Below are 15,241 nucleotides of genomic sequence, written 5' to 3' on the forward strand. Positions count from 1 at the left end.
TTTCATTCTCCTTGACTTTAGTCTTTAAGTTAATAATTTTCTGTAATTTATATGATAATATGAAATTAATTAATTAATTGCTTGGGTCATTCCTTCTAGTGTCTTCTGGGAGAAAAAAGTACTTAGGAATAGGTGTTTGCATTGCATATTTTGAAAAGGATGGGCTTACAAAAGTCCTAAAGAAAAAAAGAATTTTATCACATTTTAACGCACAATAACCCTTCCAGTCTCAGTGGCTTACACAGGAGCAAAGAAGCATGCAAAAATCATACACTCTTAGTCAATAGCACTAAATGCAAATTGAATCACTTACCAAACAAACAAACAAACAAACAAACAAACAAACAAAACCCCACCAAAAACCCTTGGTCTTATAAGACCTCAAAGGGTGTGTAAAACTTCAATAAATGTGTTTTCTCCTATTGATTAAATAAACTTTTAGTGAGCTTTATGTGTAAATGGTCAGTGTTCCTAAAATGTAAACCCAAATGCATGGTCTAGATTCTCACATAATAGGAACATTGCCAAAAGAAAGAAAAAGAAGCCAGTATCAAAAGAAAAAAATGCTACTATCTAAATATGTAAAAACATCTGGACCCTTTTAACTGCAAGCTCCAAGAATCTACTGATGTTATGGAAGTTATTACATACATAGTAAAAATTTCTTGTAATAGTGTACAAGGAAAAGGGAAAAAATGAAATTTTGTCTCATTTTGGTCTCCAGGAAGAACAAAAATGTTAGTATCAGCTTAAGTATTGAACTGTCCTTCAGGAAATATTATTTACATTTCAGTGGGTAGAAACTTAGACTGAAAGAATGTTTTTTCCCAAGACTATTTATGGTGCCAATAATAATTTCTCTTTGGACTGAGTATCCCTTTATCACCCAGTCATATTTTGATTGAGAATACAGATTTAAAAGTTCAATAATAAATGCATCATCACACTAAAAAAAAAAAGCTAATGTTGATTTTAGTTAGTAAAAAGATATAGATTTCTGTAAAATTTGTTGTACCTCTTCTCTCATCATAGGAGGCTTGGTTTATTTGTTCTTACTACTTTAAGTTTTATAGGATTCTATGTGCTACATCAGAACATACAGTACTCCTTATGCACAGATGTGAGAAAACTTGAACTTCACAGTCCTGTTAATAAAATTGCTTAAGAAACTAATGTTGGTTACAGCGGGCTCAAGTCTATATTCATAGCACAGTCCGTGTTTAGTAAAAACCACAGCATAAGGTGAGGGTAAGTGCCATATTTGTACTGTATTCTATCAGATGCCAAAATAATGTGCTAGTCTTAATTTGTTCCTCTTAAAAATCAGGGCAATATTACAATTGGGATTATGTCCATTTAAAGGAAGCATTAAACTTTAGATTCACTGGTCTCTTCAGTAGACAGAAAAATTGCTTTCATTTTAAAAGTACAACAGCCAAATATAGTAGCAGCTGTTACAATGGAAGTGCGACTCTGGAACATGACTGGGGATGATCTCGGTAGGTGAATTAAATGAGATCCGTCCAGGCACAACTCACAACTCAGGGGACATAGATTTAGTTAATGGTGATATTCATAACACAGGTCGAGGCACACAACTGGTAAAAGTGGTGAGTGAAACCATTAATGTAACATTCCAGACAACTGGAAGAAGTAGGTCAGGTAGGATTCACTGATTCAGAGCCCTGAGTAGTTCAGCACTTTGGACAGTTCCCAAAGATTTCTTCCTTCCAGATACTTTAGCAGAGTACTCAACCTTTAGAGTGCCAGACCTACTCATTTAATTCCACCTCTTGATGTCTCACCTATACCTGCACGTGACCTTAATTCCAATGAAATTACCTGCATTTATCCAAAGAGCTCTGTGGTTTTTGTTTCATGGGAAGACTACACTGTCAGTCCTAACATGAAGGTTCATAATGTTGTTTATGTTATGCTACTTGAGGTTATGTCAGGCTCATCACTAGGCATTTTTCTATTAATAAGTAATAGGTTATTAATGAATTTATTCATAATATATTTGTTAATAGTAAAATTCATCAATTTAATTTTAAACCCAAATTCAATATGCAAAGGAGAGGATCAAATCATCTAAGTCATGGAAAAAGAGTCCCTTTATCAACACCTGATGGTTACTCTCACAGCCAAGTCCGCTGGGCCATTCACATGCAAGGCCATCGAGTAACTGTTCTACAGCAAACTGAAATGAGTTATTCAGATGTGGGTCAGGGGTGCAGAAGAAAGACTTAAAAAATCAATTAAGATTCTGTCTAGAGTCATGTGACATAACTGTAGACGGCAACTAAAGTACATTAAGGCCTTCCTTGCAGGGTCCAATAGTAACAGAACTGCTCTTTTACAGACTTTGAGTCAATCTCTAAGATGCAGAACTACAATTTTGGACAGTCCATCTGGTTTCTAATCAAAGAATAAATTTCATTTTAGCTATATCTATCCACCAAGATTAAAATTAGAATAACTGACAATGAAATAAAAACGTAGACATATGAGAAATGCTTAAATGAATATATTTTTTCCTTATAACTAATTTTCAAGTGGATGTTTTCTGTTCTAAAACTGAGTGGTGGGAATGAAGCACAGAAACACTATAAAATTGGTTTTCTCAATAATGAGTAGGTTAACTAGACATTTTATAGAAAACTCCCTTGAACCTTGCTAATAAAAAAATAGTTTCTAATATCCCTAACAAAAAACACACTAAACTGGGAAGTATTATCTGCCTTCCTCCAGTTGCTTTAGTAGCCTTGCTATTCTGATTTGTGGGTTGAATTTTGGGAGCTCCTTTCAATCTTATGGACCCCACATGGTTATCCTTAATGAAAGTCTGTAACTCAGTGCTGAAAGGAACTCAATTTCTTCTTATTTTCTTTGGCGCATTCACAGAATACCAAGAGATACATTTTCTAGTCTGGCCAATGACTATAAAGATCGCAAAAAGGCATGAGAATGCACTAGCAAGGTGGAGGGAAAAGAGCAATGACCCAAATGCTGCAGAAGGGAGAACGTATAATGTAGAGAAACCGGGCTTTTATTAAGGAAAGCTTATGAGAGATTGATATTGTGAAAGCTTGGCAAATATAAAAGCTCTCAAGTATTTCTTTGTCTAGTTGAATAGCACATGATTGTCTTTCTGTACATTCTGAAAGCATCAACAGCAGAGAAGTCACCCCCTAGGTTTCCTTGACAAATAACACACTAAGTGGTAGCCCTAAGTCTAGAGCTTATTAGCAATTCTGAACAAATGCAGTGGTTTTTATTACAAGGTGGATTTTACTGCTTCCACAGCTGTGGTTCTAGGAAAATCTGAAGATCCTGAGATTTGAGAATGTTCCCGAGGTGTCAACCAGGTGATTACATAACCTGAGAAAAGAGGTTCTTATTTGTCCATGTATACAATGTGTATTTGTAAACAATGGTCTTAATACTATTGTCAAAGTCATATATGGAAATCAGTCTTACTATTTAATACTTAACTATATGCAAAGTGGGGTGATTAACAAGTTGGTACACAACCCAGCAAAGTAATCTTTCAGTGTTGAAAAGATGTCTGAAGAAAATTAAGGGTAACTCACCCTGGCTCACAACACTTGATTATGTTCATATGGTTTCAAGGTATTTCTCTCAAAAATTAACTAGAACCTAAAGTTTTTTTAAAAATTGGTTGTGAATATTCATGAGATACAAAGCTGATTGTCGCCCCTCGTGCCCATGATGTGGGGGCCAGATTCATACTGGCTGTATATCCATTATCTAAGCTATATTTTAAAATATTGATATTAAATTTTCTGATATCTAGTTTATCATGAGAACAATGGAAATTTAAAATGAATATTTGGCATATTTTTTTCAGCTTAAATTCAATCAGTTTACAGCCTTTATTTTTATAAACAAAAAGTCATAGTGTTAACCATGCTACTCTTGGAATGATCCTGTACATTAAGCCATTGGTTGTTTGCTGCATAAATGATATTCAAATAAGGTAATTCAATGTGATACATTATCATTGGAAGACATGCAAACTAATAAATGTCACTAAATAATGTCATAAAGCCCATAGAAAAACATTCTATAAAATGTATTTTTTATTTACTATGACTTCTTTGATAGAATTATTTCATATGATTTATACAGACAGCTATTTTTCATATGTAGTTTAAGGCAGCTTTATATAATCAACACAGCTTCTTTATTTAACATGTTTCCAATTAATCTGGATATCTTTTAGTCTTGATAATATGAGGAAGATACAGCACTAATGCATAAAACCATTTTCTTTTCCTAAGTATTTCCGCCTATTTCCAGTTAATGTGATAAAAGCATCTAGATGTCTCAGTCATAACTTAGGCAAATGTCTCAGCCTAAATTGCCTTAGGAATGTGAAATAATGGAAGAGATTTTAACACTTCTAACCATCTCAGAACACTGAGTTCTTGAATAACTATAGTCCACTGAACTATGTAATTAAGTAAATGAAGGAGGAAGTAGACAAATTGTTAACATGGCAAACCCAGCTTATTTGATAATGTTTGATAGACTTCAGATGTATGATGAATGAAGCAATAATGCATATATCATGAGCTTCGTTTTAAACTGGAGTTCAGTAAAACTAGATTCATCTTGGGACTTTAATAATAGTATATATATATATATATATATATATATACTTTACATATATAATAACTGTTAAGTAGAAATGAAAGGTACTATTTTCTTTTTTATAGTTACGTAATTTTAGAATTGCATTATACATAATCACAGAGATATAATTTCATTAGACATAAAATAGACACATGTAAATGTTACCTAAATGTATAAATGTGGTCATATCAAAATATTGTTATTTATTTGTATTTTTCTATGCTTATTACAGATAAGAATAATAAGGTTCAGCAATATTGATTGAGTTACTTAATATTTATAGTTGGTAAGTAATGAAGGCAGGTTTGAAACTGAGGCAGATTCTGGCTCATGTTACAGTGCCCTTTCCACTGAAACATTCTTCCTGCAGTCAAGGTTCTGGTTTCATTTGTTGTTCATGTTTGACGTGGGTACTCAAGGAGACTTGTTATTGTGATAGAGCTTTGGAGTTCAATCACAGATCATATTTTCATACCGCATCATTTTGCATGAGAAGCAAGTAAAGGCCAGTGAGGCAGAGTAACTTGAGAAAGCCAACAAATAATGACAGGACTGGAATCTAGCCATGGCCTCCTTTAGATGCCACCTAGAGATGAGGTATTATACGTGCAAGATCACAGCTTAGCCTCAAGAGACAACCACAAGAATACTCAGTGGTTGTGTAAACATACATGGGTACTTCAAAAAGTTTGTGGAAACATATAATCAAAAGATATTAAATCTTTCTATGAACTTTGTGAAGTACCCTCATATATATGAGTATTTCACTCAACATCTGAAGAGTTGAATTAATTCACATGTGTGTGTACTTTTACTTTTCTTTAGGACGCATTTCTAAAATTATCTTAATATAGCTCTCGAACCAAAAACAGCAGCACGTTGGTAACCTGGTGTCCCAATGCATTTCAATCAAATGAGAAAAATGCGATGCAACAAGGAACAGATTTATCAGGAAAGTTGTGCTTACCTTCATAAGTACCACTTTCTAGGAGAGCACCACTTTTCTCCAATTCCATAAAATCTTCAACGGTGATAAAAATATAGTCCACTCCAGGGACCTCTCCCTCCTTATGTGGCCTTGTGGTGCCTGAATAAGGAAAATTAAAAACAAAAGAAAGACTCTAAGTGATTTGTTGTTGAACTTTAGAAATACCACCATACTTCTGAATATTCAATAACACTTGTTTGTCCTCCTGCGAGCTGGCAGTTTGCATTCATCCGTCTGTTTGTTTGGCAACAGAAAATAGCAGGGGGTAAAGATTAAAGTAAATACACAAAGCATTTTTCTTTATGAAGCTTACAAAGAGTTCATTGCCATGGAATGTGGCTGCATAGATTTTTCAGTGAAAAATGCAGACCATTGTGCCCTTTTTGAAGAGGTGGTTTGAATACTGGGCCTGGAATAGTTCAGGAATTTACAGATTTCACTTCCCTGAATGGACCTTCATTGTTCTATAGACTGCTGTCGTGTAGCATAAAATACAATGGAAAACACAAATCTTAGCAAAATATCAACTTATCTTTATATTTTTGTGATCTGTTTTCTTCTGGGGTGACTATTTATTGATTTTTACTTGTTAATTTTGCACTAAGAGAAACATATTTGATTTAAAGGATCAGAAAATCTTTACTGCTACTTAAGAATAATTGGGATTAATAACTAAACTTGCATTTGTAATTGTAATGCTGGTGATATAGTATCTAATTTAACAGGAGGAAACTTTCTTTGACTCCATCACACAGGCTGTCCGTTACATGGATTTCTTTCCTTCCTTTATTATTACCTCTAATTCTGACTGAATTGGGAAGTGACACCCTCCCAGGGATTACTGCCTGGGTTACTGCTCCTGCTTCCTGCATCTGAGGAAGCAGGAGTGGCTTCTGAGGGCCAAGGTGACAGAAGCATCAGTGGCTGTCTGTGGCTCTGTCCATCTGTCTTGGAGAACACAGCCTTCCAGGCCTCCTGTCCAGTTCGTGAAGCAGGAGCAGAAATGGAGATGTAGTAGAGGCTGAGAGTTTGTTGTTGGTATAGTACTTCTTTCCTTGACCATGACCTAAGCTGCTTCTTCTCTTTTTCTGTGCTATCTACATAAGGCATTTTGCATGGTCAGATTGGAATTTACATAATGCACATATGCAAATAAGTAGGCAAAAATATAGAGGGCAAATACATAAACAAGGTAGACATTGGCAAGCTTACTCATATTTAATATCTCCCCCATATTGTCTATGTACTAAAGAAAAAGTATTTTAAATCCTTAAACTTTGTTTTTACTCTCTGAATTTGAAATCTTGTATCAATTAGATTATGAAAATAGTGAGCCAGTTCTCCTTTTGGTTTATTAGAATCAAATCAGGACTGCAAAAGAGAGTCATAAACTAATGTCAGAATGTACAATGTGCTAAGGAAATTGATTCTGGGTAAAAATGAGTAATTCCTCTCAAAAACATTTCTTATGATTTGAAGGCATTATTTTCTAAAATTAAGTTTTACAACCCTACTTTGGGGGTTGTAAATCAATTTTTTTTCCATAATCATGTTTAATGACTTTCCCTTGCATTTGTTATTTCATTTTGTTTAACTGAGCCACTCTTTGCAATGTTTCCTACTGATTTTATGCTATAAAGTATAAACCTCCGCACACCTAGTACACATAATGTTGTCAAATTAATGTTTCTATGAGAGCCTTAACTTTCAATATCCTGGCTTTTATATGCTTAACCCTTGTGAATTAAAAGTGCATTAACATGATTTTTGGCAATCAATTTGTTTTTCTGTTTATTTTGAACATACTCTAATTATTAAGAAAAATCACATAACAAAAGACTCAATTTTCCTTAATTTATCTGCATATTTCAGAAGCTGCACACTTTGATTAATTAACTGCTTGCAGCATGGCAATGTATTCCTAGCACAATGTGAGCACAGGATCACATGCTTGAAGGCAATTTCCTGGGCTGCTGACTTCTCTGGAGTACGTGCCTATGCCATATTCTAGTGAACATGTTTGTGGCTGTTCTCTTCTTGGGAGGACATCAGTACTTCTGGTTCACTGAGTGGTTTTTCACCTCCACCTTGTGCTTAGGCTTCTGTGATTGAGTTCTTGTACATCTGTGTCACCTCTTGCTGTTGACCTGCCTGATGCTGGCTGCCTTCTTGGACTGGGAGCTCGGGTACCTCATTGTCACTTGAAGAAGTTCTACTACAAACTCTCAAATGCTGCAATCTCCATCTTTGACGTCAGTTTCCCATTCTCATCTCTCATTCTGTTCTTCTTTCTAATAATGATCTCCAGTCCCTTGACCTCTCCAAATGTCCTTGATGTTCTTCAAGTCTGGCTCCTCTTGCCTCCCTAACTACTAAGGAACTAGAAACAACCGAGAATATCTTCCTTCCTTTAGTTCACCTTCACCATTTCCAGACTCATAATAAGCCCCCAAGTTCCCTATTGACTATTTCATTTACAGATTGCAGTTGCTACAGAAAATCGTAAACTTTCACTGACAAAGTACTTTACAAATTCAGGTTATTTGATGTTGGTTTGATTCTGCTGATGCCAGGGAGTCCTTTCACGTGTGTCTTCTTGCCTCTCTGTCACATCCTACCATTACCAATACTCAACTGTTATGAATTTCTGCAGAAGCCATGAGCTTGATGTCTTTTTGGTAAAGTAGGAGATGATATGAAATCAAAATTTCCTAAAGTTTTCCAATTTTCACTTTTCTTATCCACATTATCTTCATATTTTCTCTGTTCCTTCAAAACCTTCTCCTTTGCCACTTTCTGTCAGTATCATCTTGAGCAAGAGCCTTCACTTCCATGAACTCTATCTAGTTTTCTTACTTATAAAATGGGAATGACACTAGTAGCATCTTCATAGGATTGATATGAGCTACAAATGAGATAATCCATATAAGGTACTTAAAACAATGTCTGGCACATATTAAGAACTGAACAAGGATTGTGTGTTAAATACTATTGTCTGGAAGAGCAGAGATGACATGTATAGTTTTATTTTCCATAAATTATTGCCACAAATACTAATAGGGTGCTTACTATGTGCTAAATACTATTCTAGATGATTAGAATATATCTTTGAATAACACTGAATAGGATCCCTGCTCTCATGGAACTTATATTTTAACAGGGAGATGCACAGAATAAACAAAAAACATAATTAAAAATGTTAACATGCTAAAAAGTGTTAAATCCTATTAATTGACTATAAATCAGGTCATTAGTACCTATGCACAATTTAGTGGGTCATTTTTTGAGATTTCTAACTGTTAGCTTAGACAATGTGGAGAAAAAGGTTGAAGAGAAGACAGATACTATGAGAAAAGGACCTGAAGGGAAGCAGAGACCTACAGTACTTATTGGTTGCAGGCTACCGAGAGCTGAATGTAACACCTTGGCTAATGATGTCTGAGAGGCAATAGGAGATACACAAAGAGCCTGGTTATATTTTGGAAAGAATCCCTAAATTATTAAAGATAAATTTCACTATTTCACATATTGCTTGGTTTAGCTCAGGTCATTTGGCATAACACATTGGTGCCTAATATGGGTATTCTTGAACTTCTGAAGTTATCTTCAGAGGACTGATAAATATGACAGTACATGATAGGTTCTGATGTCTGGTGCATGTGCACACACATAGGTATTTACATGCCAACCCCCATTTTTAAAGGAAGAAGGTGGGATCATGGTGTGATACAAAGGTTCTTAAAATTGAAATTCGGGGTGTATTACATTCCATTTTTGTTTTAATATTTGATGTATGTAATCCTGGATTAAAATGCCACTCAGTTGATCATCAATTTTCTCATGTACTAAGGTAAATAGTAGATATGAAAGAGTATTATGAAAAGTGAAAGCATAAAAAGCATACCAACAATTTTCACATTCCTTTTTAGTAATATGAATAATACTACTAAGAATACTACAATTTCAACAAATATCATTGATGGTACCTTATTTCTGAAATCTATTATAATTAAACTTTTAATCAGTTGACTTCATTCAGGCTAACACTTCTTGTTAAAGTCTTATGCCTAAAGATGAAAATTGCCTTTTTTATTGTCTAAGTACAAAGAAACGTTAAGTCAAGATATGAACCTATTTTCTCTGATTACACACTAAAATGCGGTACACAAGGGCTTAGTCACTACTCACAAGGGTAATTTTTCTTTTGTTAGATAGATGTGTAAGGCAGGTAGCACTATGGCCTAGGCTGCAAGAAGTTTTTTGCCATTTGCTGAATCATTTGAAGAGTGTGAAAGTGCTCATAAAACCTGATTAGTAGGGTCACTTAATTTTACCCTCAGGCATAGCACCTGTAACAATAAGAGTTGGAAAGCATGATTTTAGGTCTGTGTGTCCAGGAAGAAAGGATATTGGTTGGTGTTAAATCAATTGGCAAGGCAGTGGCTGAAAAAGGAACTGCAACTGGAGATCTACGGATGCGTTTTTGGAAAGTAATATGATTCTAAAAATGCGGCAAATACATGTGAAATGAAATGAAGTGTGGTATAATGGTAATTTGCAGCTAAAGGTAGTTAATATCTAGACTAAAGAAACAGTTAAGCTGAATTTCCTGAAGCGGTTACATATCTTATTTTTATGCTGAAATAATTATAGTTGCTTTCCCAACTCAAAAGATTATGAATAAAGAGTTGACAGCAAAGCAGGGCTCAACAGTAATAACAAGTAATCACCCAACATTAGGAACAGGGTGGGAGACAGGGAGAATAAAAGGGGAAATATAGATGATTCATCATATAGCTGAAATTGAAGTTCACCTTCTTTTACTGTCTTCTCTTTTTGGTTTGAACTTTCCTAAGTGACATATAAAAAAGTCCAAAGTAAGTTTTATTACTCAAATTATGGTTATATATTTCATTCTTATTATTTCTTCCTGACCACTTCTCCAAAGGAAAAATAAATAGAACTGAAAGGGAGGAAATGCTACTAAGTTGAGTCTTTTCATTATGTCCTATTGCTTTATTTCTTAAAAAAAGAAGAGCTTATTTATTAATTGCTAAATTAAGTACAGTATGAATAACACCTCCTTCATGAGTTAATGAAAGCATACTGTACTTATGCTCAAAAGACATGTCTGAAGAGAATGCGTTTTCTCTCAAATGGTTAGCTTATTATTGATACATAGTGAAAGCACATGAAGGCCACTTGTCATTTTGTTACTATGGCAAATGGGGGTGTCAATGGACATTTTTTTTCATTATTCTACTTTTTAAATGAAGGAACATTGCTCCCTTTGCCTTAGGAATAAAGGAGCGTGACGTTGTGGTAAATGCAATTCTAAATTGCATTTCCCCTCAGCATCCTGATATTTCCTAATTTTAGTAAAATACTTTTTAAAAAAGTCACTGGAGTAAAGGAAAGTATTATTACCTAGATGATGTTTCAGTGCAGTCATCTATTGTGATTTGTATTGATGTGCTCAAAGTTCCACAAGGCCTGCTACATGGCAGGCACCCAATACATATTTGCTACAGAAACAAACTTGGAATTGATCATTAATAGTCAATGTGTTCTAAGCAGATGGGTCACTGTGTGAGAATCTGAATTCTGTTCTTATGCATGTTTCTGAATATATTCTCTTTCTTCCTGGTGTTTCTCAGCATCAAGCTGAAGAAAATACATCTCGACAGGTAGGGAGACATTGTCTGGATTCGACCTTTAATTAACTCACTCTTAGATTCCTGAAGACACTTTTGTTTGTCATTTACTCATTAGCAAGTGTGAACACCATCACCAGATTTGTGTGTGTGCTTCCAATAAAAACATTCATGAGATTCCTTCGGCTGTTGTCTCTAATCAACTTTTACATGACCGATCTAGGCCTTGGGTTTTATTTTACTCATTTCCAATCATAAAAATCCAGAGGTATGGTTTCATACAGACACACAGCTAAAGTAAGCAAAGCAAAATAATATAGTTTCGGTCAGTGATTCACATGTGATAGACATATTGTAAAGTAATGTGAGCCTTATAGATTTCAGGTTAACTGATGGGGGGGGATTGGATTAAAGCTTAAAAAAAAAAGTAAAACTTGCAATTCTATTCAATTAATCACACATTAGGTATAAGAATTATTTATGAATTCAATGAAACACTATGCATGCTTTATAAAATATCAAAGATTTGACAAATCCTTTTTTAAAACACCAGTAGTTGCTTTGACTTATTTCTTTAACAGTGTGTTGCTCTAAACCTCAGTAATTATTTCAAAACTCTCTCATCCCCTAAAACCGCATGCTGTCGATTATTATTTGAAGCAGCATTGGCATATACTAACAATGTTTGGCATCTTTCCAAAACAGACATTTTTGAAGAAGAAAACCTCTCCAATATCTTGGATATAAATGTTCAGACTAATGTCTTATATGGCACCAATTATTGTTTTAAGTTTTAACAGTTTAAATTGAGGCAGCATCAGACCCAAACCTGGTGATTATTAAAACATAGGATGTATCACAATCACCTGGAGGACTTGTTAAAACACAGATTGCTGGTTCTAATCCCCCAGAGTTTCTGACTCAGTAAGGCTTGGGTGGGGCCTGAGACTTTGTATTTCTAACACGTTCACAGGCGATGCTACTGATACTGCTGGTCCATGGACCATAGTTTGAGAACCACTGCTTTAACCTTACTCATATCTCAGGAAACCTCAAAAAGCAGTATTTACATTCCATCATCAAATTGAACTACAACAACCCATAGAGCATGTGCGTCATGACTTTGAGTGGGTCATGAGCCCTAGAGTTATCCACAACCATATACTGGGTTTGTAGGAAACAAGCCATTCTTCATTTACTGGTGCACAGGTAGATAGAGTCATAGAAATATACTGGATCCATACAGCATTCTCTTAGGCTATTCACATTGATTTTTTTCATAGTTAGTGAAATGTTCTCTTTGACGTTAAATGAATTTGGGAAATAATGGACCTATCTTCATTTATGCCTGCTTATAAGTAACTTTCATTATTATTTGAAGTAATATAAACTATTTTGGCCTTATGTATGCAACAATATAGTTTAAATTCTGAAAGACATGGGAAAATTGAACATAGCTCACCAGGAGTGGTAAATGATAAGATGGTAAGAAAAAACTGGTATTTAAAATTAGATCTCTCACATTAAGAAAAACAATGGTGGATGTCAAAAATAGAAGATGCAAATAAGAAATTTGTATGTCTCCAATAAGAAAAAATAGTGTGTCATTATTTCTTTATACCAAGGTATCTGATTTGCTAAATGTTAAATTACATTTTATTTACAACTATACTAATCAAATTAAATCGGGCCATAGGTAGTATACACCTTGGAATTTGTATCCAGAAAGCACTCTGTCTGAACATATTAAATAACATATCCTTTCATCAATTTTATGATTTCAATTACAATTATGTCTCTGGTGTAAACACTACAGTAAATGAGGAGTAGAGGTAAGAAATGTCATTTTAAAGTTTTTTTCATTGTCCTTTATCATTTGAATACAAAACCCATGATGCTGAGTAAGAAAGAATGGCAATGTCTAGGGTAATCATTTCTGATGCTGACATTCGCATACACTTTTTCAATTTTAAGGCTCCTGCACTAAATGACCATACGTAATTACTGACAGGACCATGACCTCATTGATCTCTGACATACAAGCACCCTCACACTGAGGACAAACTAGGGTATAGTATATAATTTCACTCATTCATTCATTTGAATTATCACTACTTTGGTGACAAAGGATTTGTACCCTAAACCTTATCTGTTCTTTCACACCAAAGTCCATCTCCTTCATCCATCTGATTGCTGAGGAAACCAGCTGCACAAATTACTTTCCTCATGAACATTCTTCCTTTATCTCACTTGCATTCACAGTACAGAATAATCCACTACTACAGAGACATGACTAGATAAAATGACTCACCCAAGTAAAATCAGATTTCTAGACAGCTATATTCTTGGCTTTTTGATTCCTCCACACAATATATAGATAAAATACCTAACTCCAGGATAGATGAACACGGAACTTTCACCAATAAAATAGAGCATCAAACCATAATCTCAAGATTCTTGTATTGACTATTAATTTCCTGAATTTTTTAAGAGACTAGAAGAAGATGAATGGCCCTTTTATTACCAATTAATTTATTTTTGAAATTCTGATTTTAATTATTTGATATTTAATTTAGATATGTTCCATATCTAGCATTCTATAGGATTTTTGATTCCCTAATTTATTATTTAACAGATAATGTTTCAAGAGTACATACTGAGCTTAAAGAAAGGAAAGATCAGTGACTTTTTATAGAAACAATATATATTTAGTTTGAAGCTTTTATATTCTCCTCATGTAAAATTAATCGGAGCCAGAGCTAGACTGCACAGATAACACCAGCCCTCTGAGCAACGCAGATACTACTGTGACCTTCATTGCATAGAAGTCTTAGTGGATCATAATTTTATCATTTTATCACTATTAGAATCTTGCAATGACATTAACTTTTAGTATCACCATCTGTCTCTGTGGCATCTATATTCTGAAATACTCAAGGTAGTTCATAGAATACAGAGTCTACAGAGTATCAGAAAAGACGAGGGTAAGAAGGCAGTTAACTATCAGGAATTTCAAAACATTGAAATGCTTATTAGATTATATGGCATAAATCATGTATTTGAGTGATCAACTATTTTTCTTTTCATTGAGATTCTCAAGTATACTCATTAAATTATTATGATGTGGAGAAATGAAGGGACAGCAGGAGTAAGAGAGGAAGGGGGAAGATATTAATGAGTAACCACTAGGCACCCTGGGTAATGTGCTTTTATTCTTGTTAAAAATCTTGGGTTAAACAATTCCCTGTGCAGCTGATATATCTTATGTTCACAGTACTAGCTATTGTGTTGGTTGACGGTTTATCACTCTACTTCTTATTATATAGCTTACGGAAAACAACAGAAATTCACAGCTCAACTTCCCTATTTTGAAAAAAAAATACAGAATTGGAGAATATTATAGCAGAAATATACTCAGCCACAGCTGATAGACCCTTAATTGCAAATGCTGTACCAGTGAGTATTTATGTATAGAAAACAACTGCTTCATATTTTGGGAGACAAGCAATTCACTGTAACTGTGGGCCAGCCGTTAAATGTTGGGTTCTATGGCTTGGCTCCTCTACAAAAAACTGAAAAAGAAAGAAGGAAAGTGACTTGATCAAATCAAATCATCAGCATTCCAAGACAGAAAAAAACCACAAGTACCTAGATATTTAGCCTATAGACAATTTTACGCTTCTGAAGGGCAAAGGAGGGATGCAGAATACTATTTCTGGCTTTTTGAGACTTCAGTACTAGACATGCAGCCAGAAGCCCTAAAGTCTAGATTTACAGTATCTTTTAGGTTTGAAGGGTAGCAGTACTTAGTTTCTATCCAATTAATATAACCTTCAGGACCCTGTGCTTTTAATCCCAGGCCATTGCGCTTCCTTTCTGATTGGACAGCAAATTAAAAGTGATACAGGATAAAGCAATGTGTATTGTGAGCCGGCAAATA

General features: G+C 34.6%; 1 protein-coding gene across 2 annotated transcripts in view; it reads right to left on the reverse strand.

Moving 5' to 3' along the window:
- Positions 1 to 15,241, reverse strand: part of MAGI2 (membrane associated guanylate kinase, WW and PDZ domain containing 2) — a 1,312,517-nt gene that overhangs the window by 586,307 nt on the left and 710,969 nt on the right. For both annotated transcript variants that reach the window (XM_063101323.1, XM_063101322.1), the window contains exon 3: positions 5,627 to 5,746. In XM_063101323.1, coding sequence (XP_062957393.1) covers positions 5,627 to 5,746 — 120 coding nt within the window. The remainder of the gene's footprint in view (positions 1 to 5,626; positions 5,747 to 15,241) is intronic.

The sequence above is a fragment of the Cynocephalus volans genome, chromosome 6 (genome assembly GCF_027409185.1).
Source record: "Cynocephalus volans isolate mCynVol1 chromosome 6, mCynVol1.pri, whole genome shotgun sequence".
NCBI lineage: Eukaryota > Metazoa > Chordata > Mammalia > Dermoptera > Cynocephalidae > Cynocephalus > Cynocephalus volans.